This window comes from Phalacrocorax aristotelis, chromosome 1 (genome assembly GCF_949628215.1).
Source record: "Phalacrocorax aristotelis chromosome 1, bGulAri2.1, whole genome shotgun sequence".
Lineage (NCBI taxonomy): Eukaryota > Metazoa > Chordata > Aves > Suliformes > Phalacrocoracidae > Phalacrocorax > Phalacrocorax aristotelis.
Genome location: NC_134276.1, coordinates 64,870,487 through 64,881,280, shown reverse-complemented (window position 1 = coordinate 64,881,280; position 10,794 = coordinate 64,870,487). Strand labels below are relative to the sequence as shown.

Here is a 10,794-nt window from a genome sequence, read left to right as displayed (position 1 = left end):
AAACCTACCTCTCTAAAGAGGTTTTTTTTTTCCTTTCCCAACAACTTTCAACCAAGGGTGAGCTCACTTTTTTAAACATAGCTTACATTTGAAAATATTAGTTTTACATCCACTTGCAAAATTACAAGCACTTTTTCCTGGATCCCAATAGGAATGGGGCAAACAGCCAAGAAGAGTGTTTCACACTGGCTGTACATACTCCAAGAATTTACAGTAAGTGGTCCCTAACAAAATACCTGTGTATATATATAAATTACAACTTTTAGTGGCAAAGCAGTGTTTCAAAGACTGCTGAGCAGTAGCTAACAAGTTTCCAGCAGCATGTTTTTCATAAATTAATATTACTGCTCAGAACTCATGTTCGCCAACTAGAATGCTCCGATTTCTGAAACCATTTCATTACATGAAATTTGAGGTATAAATGCATCACTGTACCACCATAAGGACATAATCCTTTGATATACCCATCTCCATAAAGCCTTCTGGCTTGTAACAGTAAATCACAGCCTTATTTTCATACCTCATTACCATTATGTATCTTTCCACTGACACCTGACCTTACAGATAATCAGGTATGAATTTCAAACCATACTTATAATTTAAATAAGTGCCTCATTATTTTACATAACCCAGAATGAAATAAGATTTGAGATGTAACTGCAGAATTCACAGTTCACACGTTCAGAAACACAGGTCTACTGAAAAGAAGTCATGCTCTATAATTCATGGCTTTGAACAGCATCGAATCACACCTGCATATAGGGGCTTTACAAGAATTTCAGGATCGGGCTTTAGAAAGGATATTGCAGTTCTGAAAAAAAACCAAAACAACACAGTGTTGAAACTGTTTGGTATGTTGTTAAAGATAAACTATGAAAGAAAAATGTGAGTACTGAATTTATTACCTGTATTTTGAAGAAAGAACGACAGCACCAATTGCATAAAGTTATAAAACACCAGTAATAAACATGTAAATAATCTTCAGGTTTGCAACGCCAATAGAACACAGACATCTACAAAGAAATATATATATGTATACATGTAATATAATAAAACCATTCATTAGGGAACAAGAAACATCATAGTTTTGTACTATATAAAACAGCTGTACAGTGTGCACACAGACCTTCCTAATCTCTCTAAAATGCCTGTCAGTCACTTCTCCCCGTCATCATTTGCTCAACATAGTTTCTTCATTGTCCATGGGAGAACTCTAAGTGACTGCCTTGTACTTTTGAACTAAGTACTTATAGTGCAGTTTGTCTCCATATATATACACACACACATATATATACTCACAGATGCACACATATATATATATGTGTATATATATGAGAGGAGCAAACTCACACATGTACCTGCACACGCGACAGCTCTAAACAGCTCCTCCATCATGTGCTCTTGAATGAGTGCTTATAAAAAATCCCTGCATGCTTTGTGAAGGGAAGAAAACTTGCTGATTGTGCAGATTGAAATAATTAAACGGTTTCATTCCTAACAGTCTGCAGACACACACATCTGAATCACATGGTGGTATCCCATATGCCCGAAGAGAGTCTGTTGCAGGAGGTATCTTCTACCTTCTTCAGCAGCGTTGGCTTTTTACAAGGGGGTGGAGGTGGAGCTGTGATTCTTTGCTCAGTGTTGTGCAAGATTTGCTGCCAGTCTTCTCTCTCTTCACACAGCTTTCTCCTCCAGTCTAGAAGCTCTTGCAGGGCCACACTCTCATTCTCTGAAAGTCTAAGCTGATGAATAACCTGTTAGTAGAAATAAATAATAATAATAATAAAGGTGGATAAAGTTAATTCTCCTGGCAGTGTAAAACTGTAATGTCCATACTGAATGATACTTCAACACAGGATCCACTGTCTCTTTTGTCATGGATCTAAGGAACTAAACCTGTGGGCAGGGCAGATGCAGGTCCAGTTTTCTTAAGTCCTTTGTAAAGAACTCGGTGACATGTACAATGATGTATAAATAATGACTTTCAGCAAAACAACCTTCCCTTGAACTCATGAAATGTGTTTTATACTGCCAAGACCTGTGTGAGGAGGAAACCACCTTCTGCTCTCCATCCATTATTTGCAAAGAGCTCCAAGGAGCATTATAAGCTCATCCACACATTTTGGTAGGATGATAAACAGAAATCCTGACACTGCTATGGTGTGCCCTGGCTTAGCCATGTCAGATGGTGAGTGGCTGTGAGTTCTCCCATTCTAATATCTATAATTAAAGAAATAAATAGATGCATGTGGGTAAGCACTCAAGTTCTACACTTTTGCTGAGGGTAAGCTGCTCTCATTTGTGCCACAGCTGAAAGAAAACAGGTCAAATAACCCTGTTAATAATTTGAAGCAACTTTCTCCTCCAAAAGGGTTTAAAACTTTGTGCCTAACTCACTGCTCCATTTATCATTCTTTACATTGAAAATAAAGAAAATAAAGAAAATTACTGATTTAGAATTGCCTTGTTTCAGTCTTATGTCTGAAAGTCATGGAACTGAAGTTGTATGAAGCAGGTGCCAAAAATTAAACAAATGGAAAAAACTCCTCTATGTCAGCAAGGGTACATGAACGCAGTCCTCTGAAACACACAAAACAGACTGGCTACAGTGATGAATAGTCCGTGTTTCTAACAGCTTGGTCTTAAAACTGTCATATAATACTGTTATACTCACAAAATATTCCTTTACACAGAGCAAATAGCAGCTGCAGGAGTAACAAGGTTTTGCACCTACATGTAAACACCCAAATAGCCATAACTGAGAAACTATAACCTGTTTTGCTGCTTAGAATTAGTAATGCTACTTGTCACAGGCAGGTGTTGTCCTTAGAACCAGGGGCTGGCCCTTGTCTTCCTCCAGAGAATACATTAACAACTTAAAATATAGTTTCAGGCCTGAAACTAGTTATTAATTCATCTTGAAGTAGCCAACCAGTTCTGTACTAGATTCACAATCCACCTAGAAGAAACTGTTCTGTCCCATTTAACTTTTCTGTTCCAAAGATTATTTATTTGGTTCAAGTCAGTTTGAAGCCCTCATGACAGCACCAGTCCATGAAGCTATGAAGTCCATCCCACCATCCTTTAAGGCGTACTTAGCACATATGCAGTACAGCAGCACCTAGAGCTATTCACTTGGGGGTATTCCATAGCAGAAGGGCCCTATCCAGGGAATATGAACCAAACCCACTGTAACAGCTAATGGCCCACGGCCCTTACCCTGCTACCTTCTTAAGGACCTTAAGGCCCTTCTTAATGACCCCACAGGGGCACCTATAAGAGGCACCTGTGACATGACTAACATGCCCATATTTCACCTTGCACAACAGGCTTATGTGAGAAGTATGGCTATTCTTGTCAAGGTTGCATTTCTTGTCATAATGAGAGATGGCTGCATGCTAGTTACCATGATAAAGGAATTGATGTGCAGTGCCCTTACGTGCTCGTGAGACACTATGCACGTGGTCAGTTATGGTTGCAAGGAGGGTTGAAGGGCATTTTTGTCCCTGACAGGCAATGAGGTTCCCAGGGTAGACGACTTTGCCATTTCTTGTGGCTCCTGCTGTTCCTTCATGGAATAGCAGGTACCTGGGTACAGAAGCTTCCACAGGCTTCACACTGCTGCTTCAAAAGTGTCTTGTGCAAGCCAGACCTTTTACATGTGGTGTCAGAGAAGGAATGAGCCCTTACATGGAGATGCTTGAAGATTGATGAGGCATCTGCTTAATTTCTGGTCGGTTGATACTTCAAAGACAAATGAATTAAGCTATATAATGCCCTAATAAAAGGAATTATAATTTCAAGTACAGTTGTAAATTCTGTATTTTTAAGAAAAAAGAAGAAAAATTGAAAGTGTTGGAAAGACTTCATTACAGTATATTTTGGTGCCATCCCAATTGCATACCACTGGGAAATCAAAAACCTCTTTGCTTTTATGTTTACCCAAAATGCAACCGAGCATTTCAGTGACTAAAAGGAAAATGAAATGTTCCACAGATATTATTAGAAGGATATCAGAGACTTCTTGTGTACCAAAACACATTACCTTTTCCTTTTCGTTTTTTTCCAGTGTCAGTAGGGAAGATGAGAAGACTAATGAAAAGTTTGTAATTGGAAACAATTTATCAAGAAAGACAGGTCAGGTAGTTTAATCCTATACAACAAGTGTATAGTTTGGGAGGCACTGCGGCTTACCATGGCCAATTTCTATAGATTTTTGTGGATTTAAATTATGGGCATAATGCAGTTTAGAAAACAGGTAGATTAGAATCCAGTCTTCCCAATTTCGACACCTTATTTACATCTAAATTTTAGGCATTTCAAGAACCTGTATGAGGCACATTTCTCAGAGGGGTGCTGGAACATACAAAAAGCAAGCTGTGTTAGACTGTTGTTGCAAGAATTTCCTATGAAAGGGTTTCAGAGATAAATAAAGACATGCCTGAACACCAGTAGACTAGTATACTTATAAGAAAACATATTTTGAGAAGCTGTGGTTTTGGACGTGCTCAGGTGACAAAAGTTTGATAACATGGCTCTAATGAAGTATGAAGGAATTTTCAGTTTTGAAAGATGGACAAAGATTTTGAATAGAGGCAGCGTCACTGCTATTCTAAGAAACGTAAAGGCACACAGGTGCAGGGTGAAAAGTGAGTACAATTTGCCTGGGCAAGGCAATTGACAAATGCATCCTATTTATAGCTTATAGGCACTGAAGAAGCTTTATTATCCCGACCCTGCTTATGCAAGCTGTAAATTAATGTTGGGTCAGCAGTTTTACTATAGAGCTCGTTTTCCAATGTAGAGTGGACAAATGTTGGTCCAGTCCACAAATAAGTGTACATCTTCTATTGCATGTTTTAAACAAGGATGGAAAAATATCTCAAATCTTTATTCATTATGAGATTGTTCTGGTAAGTAAGCTAGAAAAAGATTATATTTCAACCTGGATGAAGGGCATGCAATGGAAATGCATTGGAAATGAAATGGGGGAAAATGAACAAGAAATGGAACAGGTTTAAATGAATCTATTAATTTAATAAGATCTATTTGAATAACTTTTTTCTTTTGAATGTCTTTTCTCTGTTCCATTCATGATTAGATCCGTGACAAGCTAAATATTTATTATACATATTCATTATAGAAAAGATTTGCTGAATAATTTTACATGAAGCACAATGTAAAACAGCAAGCTATGTTTCTTTATTATTATTCTATATCACAAACAGGTATTTAGTGAAGGGTGAATGAGGTGTGTAGGAAGTAATGACTTTAAGGCTACTGAACTTTTCAATGAACACTGAACAAAGAACTTCAGCCATTAAGGGGTAGAGGTGGTACCAACTGTAGACCAGGATTTTCCTACTCAAAGTCAATGGTCAATCAGATATGGACAACATAGCATTTGGGCTAGACCCACTAAAATATGTAGAATTTGAATACCTAGCATTTAACAGCCCTGCCATCTGGTGGAAACACCACCCCTGTGTTTGGTATCCAGAGTCCTTACCGAGCAAACAGGAAAAGCTGAAGTGTAAAAGGCAGGGGCACATAAGAGAAGAGCATATGGAGTTACCAAAGCTATTCATTGGAAATGGCAATGGATTGAAGCAGTTAAGCAACATCCATATTTTCCACTGCAAAATATGGCAAGATGAACAAAACAAATCTGTAATGAGAAGCCCAGGGAAGAGATCCCAGAGTTCGTTCCTCCCACCCCACAGTCCAAACTATCAGACTGCAGAAACAAGTGCTCTCCTCCTGGCGCTAGGGATTTGGGTTGGTGACAGAGCACCAATTGCTCAGTCCCATCAGGACATGCATGGAAGGACTTTCATCATTATCTAGTGGTTAGAGCATATTGGGAAATCAGAAGGTGTGGATCTGACTTTTCTCAGATTAAGGAAGAGACTGAGTCCCCTCATGCTGAGAGGACACTGCAACTACAAGAGGTGGACTCTGAGTGCAAGGAAGAAGGGCTTTGGCTCCTGTGCTTTGTGCTGTCCCTGTGTGATAAGTATCCTAAAGCAAATCCTTCAGGGTGAGTTCCTTGTGGTTTTAGCACACAAGAGATACTGGAGACAGAGCACTTTAGTTGTATGTTAGCAACCATGAAAATCTGAAAGCATGATTTTTCCTACCGAGTTATACGCATTTAAGTATTGCACAGTCACTGGAGAATGAGCCCCTGTACTGCCTTCTGGATCTGGGCTTCTAAATTCTGCCTAAATTTCATTTTATGGCTTAAAGCGGACATACCGGATTCAACTTTCTCTTAGGATCAAGTTGAGTTGCTATAAGATAGGTCAATATATTATTTTAATGATAGTCTTATTTATTAGGTTAGTTAAAAAGTTCAGCGAGTTTTTAATTATGGGAAGTTGAAGGTTTCATGTTTTAAAATCATTTGTGACAAAAGGTATGCCAGATAAAAAGATTAATGTGTCCAATTAAAATTAACTTTAATTTGACTTATTTAGAGATTTGGCTCTAGAATCTCAGGAATTTCATTTTGCATTAGAAGATCAAATGCTACAACTTTACAGAGGTTATTTTGCAACATTCAGAGGTAAAAAAGAACTTATCTATTTGAGTGTCAAATGCAACAGAGTCTTAATCATCAAGCTATGGCTAAAGGACTCATTAAACTGTCCGCCAAACAATGATTTATTAATTTGCATTAGTAGATTCTTTTGAGTATTTCATCTTATTTTGCTCTCTCCCTGACAAATGTAGGGTTTACTTTTTAAAAAATATATGTGTCGTACTCTAGTCATTTTTGATTGCATGGATTTTTCTACTACTATTGAACAGGAAATGAAAAGAAGTATTTAACTATATTCTTGGACATTAAAACATAAAAATAATTTTCTTTGCACAAAATGTAGCTCAGCATGCTTTATTACTGTTTTATTTTTAGTTGCTTCTGTAAGTTTTAGTAAAATTCCTGAATATAGACATGTAAGCGCAACAGAAAACAGAGTTTTAAATCACAACACAATTTAAGGACATGTACAGCATATAAATCTGTGCTCCTGAGATATTTGCATGAAGTAGCTAGTCTACATTTTCCCTTCAGAGAAATATTGCCAATTACGTTCTTTAATAGATTTGTCAATGTTGGTGCTTTGAAGTAACTGTTAGTAGATGCTCAGGATTAATTATCACAGTATTATGATGTTTCTATTCCATTAGCATTTTAAATTTTTAGTAAAGTTGAGGTCCCACCATGGAATCCATGGGGAGATTGAGCCTAGAAGAGCAATGACTGCATCTGTCTAAAATTTGATCAGGATCTAAAGTGAATTATGCAATAAATGTAAAATGTTGATGACAATCTTAGAAATGGAACTGCCTTGACAAAACCCATGTTTTTAATCTTTTCTGGTTTGTAGGCTGCCTAAAAAAGTAAGCAGAACAAATTTCAGCCAATAGGTGATCCAGTTATCTTTATTAGAGCTCTCAAAAGCAGTTCACAAACCCCAGTGGGTCTCCTGTGGATCATCAGTTTGAAAGACAGAAGTGATCAGGATGCTCTCACCTCTCACTTCAGAACTAAAGGCACAATTTCATTCAGGAATTCTGGAAATAATTCATACTGTATGTGGTTATTAGCAAGACCAATACATTTTTATTCAGCCTGTGACAGGCATGCATCTCTCTCAAAAAAATGTTTCTAAGTCACTTCAATGGCTTAATCTTTCTGTTTTCTTTTTGCATCTGATAAGCCTCTACACTGACTGCTTCCAATGTCACATCTTTTTTCCAAACTACAGCACAGGCACAGTGCAACCTCTCAAAAACCCCTGATCTTTCAGGATCAAACAGGTATATTTGTGTTTTTTTCTGTGTCACAATAAAGCTTAAATCAGGAAAGGATTGCTTTTGCACCAATTCTTGAATGAAATAAAAACATCTGTCAGCCTACATGTTATTTACCAATACAATGCTTATTTAAAGATACAAGGGGAAAGCACACAGTAAACCAAGGGTGTGTTAAGAAGCCTAGGCAAGCATTCAACATAAATCAAATCAATATGTAAATTTGTGTTTGACTGGGAAACCTGCATTGGCCACGTAAGACCCCAGCAGGGAGTAGAGAGCAGCTATGATAAATGAGTTTACATGCTTCTAAATTCCAATTAAAAGTCTTCAAATACAAACACACCACTGGGATCCAAGCGGACTCATGTGATTGTCTTGTGAATGCTGGGACATGCAATTTTTTTTTTTTGCAAATGCAGACCCGCTTGACATAATAACTTGACATGTGATATGCAACAATAAAGTGATTTTAGTTAATCATTCTTCTAAACTGCGGCTGATTTTTCTTTGTCTTAGAGCAACCTCACAAGCTGCAAAAATAAAACTCTCCAAATGGACAGCAAATGGGTTTGTTGGAAAGGAGAAAATGGCAAAGACGACAGGTGTTCTGTCTGGTGCAAATCTTGAACCGCTCTGGAGGAGGTATGCCAGCTTAAATAGAGTTAAACATGGGATCCAGAACTGATACATGTACATATATTGCATCTACTTTCCTCTAAGCAAGAAAATATTTTTTCCCTCTCAGTTAAAATTTCTTATTACATCAAAAGTATAAACTAACTTCAGAACAGGTGTCACATAGATGACATACCAAAGGAGGTTATAACTTTGCTTTTTTTAAAAAATTGGGGGTGATCTTAAAAGTAAGTTTATATTTATAATAAAACTAAAAAGGGACTACATTTCTCAACAAAATCCGATCACCACAAGAGTCAGGACGAAATGCTTTCCCATCTGACAAGCATTTTTCAGCTAGCTGGATTTTTTGAGGGACAGATTTAATTTTCTTCCAAACATCAGTCATGGGGTGATGCTGGAAGCAGGATATTCTGGTGTCAGTGACCACGCAGGCACAGGCGTCTTTGATTGCCCAGCCCAGCCCTTTGCTATCGCATTGGTGTTTGGAAAACTCTCAAGCTTCATCCTAAAAAAATGAATTCCATGTTTGCTTTGGTTTGGCTTTCTGAAAGGATTTTCCAGAAAAACTCATGAAAGAAAATCCCACCAAGGATTACTAGCTACAAAATGAACTCTGCCTCCAGAAGGCCCTTCCTCGCAGACGCTGGAAACCGAGCAATCACACTAGCAAAAAAGGCACCCAACATGTCTCTGCTTTCCCTAGACAGCAGTGCCTTCTCGTTTTTGTCAGAAAGAGAATCCTGGGCTACACACACCTTTGGTGTGCCTCTGACAGAAGATTTTATATTCTTCATCTGACTGCAATTCTATTTCTGGTATAAGTTGTTTGATTTTCTCTCATACTCTTGGGGGTTCCTGGTTTGTTTTGTTTGTTTTATTTTGTTTGTCTGTTTTTGGTTTTTGGGGGGCATGTTTGGTTTTGGGTGAGTTTTTTTTTTGTTTTTGCAGGAACACATTTTAGTTGTAAAAGCAGGGCTTGGTCTTCCATACTTTTGTACCTTTCTCTCAGTGAAGTAATAACATGCCTGGGACCACAATATTCTCAATTAGGTTAATTATCCTCCATATAGCTTAGAGATACTTCAGCAGACAAAGTTATTATATCTTTGCAAAATAAAATCAGTGCACAAGTCCTGAGTATAGCTGTAATGTGTAATCTGGCAGAAAATATTGGAACAAGGTAGGCAGTGTTCAATAATATATGACAGCACACGCCAGGCACTCTGCTTACCTGCTCTGGGAATACAGTTGGACAAGCCTATACATTCAAAACAGGGTTGTATTTTATTTACTTATTTGGATCTTGTGGGTTTCATTTATTTATTTATTGCTATTTGTTTTGGCTGCATTTCTTTAGCTGTAGATTTCTGATATCAGCTACAAAATGACACCTTCCCAGAGCGGCTAAAACATCAATATTGAAATAGACTGGTTTTTTTTCTCTAAGGTAATATTTCTCTTTCCAGATAAACTGACTACACAGCGCTCTTTAAAACCTTCAGAGCATCCTCCTAATTTGCCTCTGACACTTGAGAAAAAGATTATGTCCAGGATAGCAACTGTGCCTTTCTCAAGATGAGTTCTGAAAACAAATCAGTTATTGTAGAGGTCTTCAGAACAGCTGACCTAACAATGCTGATACCACTTTGCACATACTCTAACAAAAAACATGCGAAAAAACTGCATCATGTTGCTACCCCATTGATCACTGCTCTTTTGTGGTAGTAATGGAGATATTTTACCTGAACTGTTAGAGACTAGTTTTGCTTCAATGTTTCTGAAGCAATTGCAAAAGCATCAACTCATAGTTGCTAATGTTGTGCATCATACTTTCTTGTATAAAAACACTACGCTTATGGTCAAACAACATTAGAGGCAAACACCACTTAATTTATGGTCTGCTAGCAGTCTAAATCTCTGCTGATCTAGACGTACGCAGCAGTGTGTGGCAGCAGCAGAACGAAGGGCAGAGGGACTCATTTATACTCTCTCATACCAGGCACTTATGACTAAGTCAGAAGCGTAGTCACTCTCCACAGGTGCTGTCAGTGGGGTAGTGGATCACACTCCCATTGAACTCAGATTTGAAACAGCCTTTTAAAGTGACGCATTGGCTGTTGTGGCAGCCCAAGGGGAATAACTACACACTAGCCAAACATCTGAGCTTAGGCAGAGGGATGCTTAGGAGGTTCTGCTCCCTTCTCCTCAACAATCACAGTCTTCCACCAGGGGAAAATGCAATGAGGATGAGGCAGTGGAGACACAAAAGGGGCCTCAGATGTGCAGGGACATGGCTGTGGTATCTACTGGTTCAAAGAGGAGAACCTG

At 38.1% G+C, this 10,794-nt stretch overlaps 1 protein-coding gene across 1 annotated transcript in view; it reads right to left on the bottom strand.

The window, feature by feature from the left end:
- Nucleotides 1-886: 886 nt before the first annotated feature.
- MYO16 (myosin XVI) overlaps nt 887-10,794 on the bottom strand; it is a 409,990-nt gene continuing 400,082 nt past the window's right edge. The window contains exon 35 of the mRNA XM_075090696.1: nt 887-1,757. Coding sequence (XP_074946797.1) covers nt 1,524-1,757 — 234 coding nt within the window. The 3' untranslated portion in view covers nt 887-1,523. The remainder of the gene's footprint in view (nt 1,758-10,794) is intronic.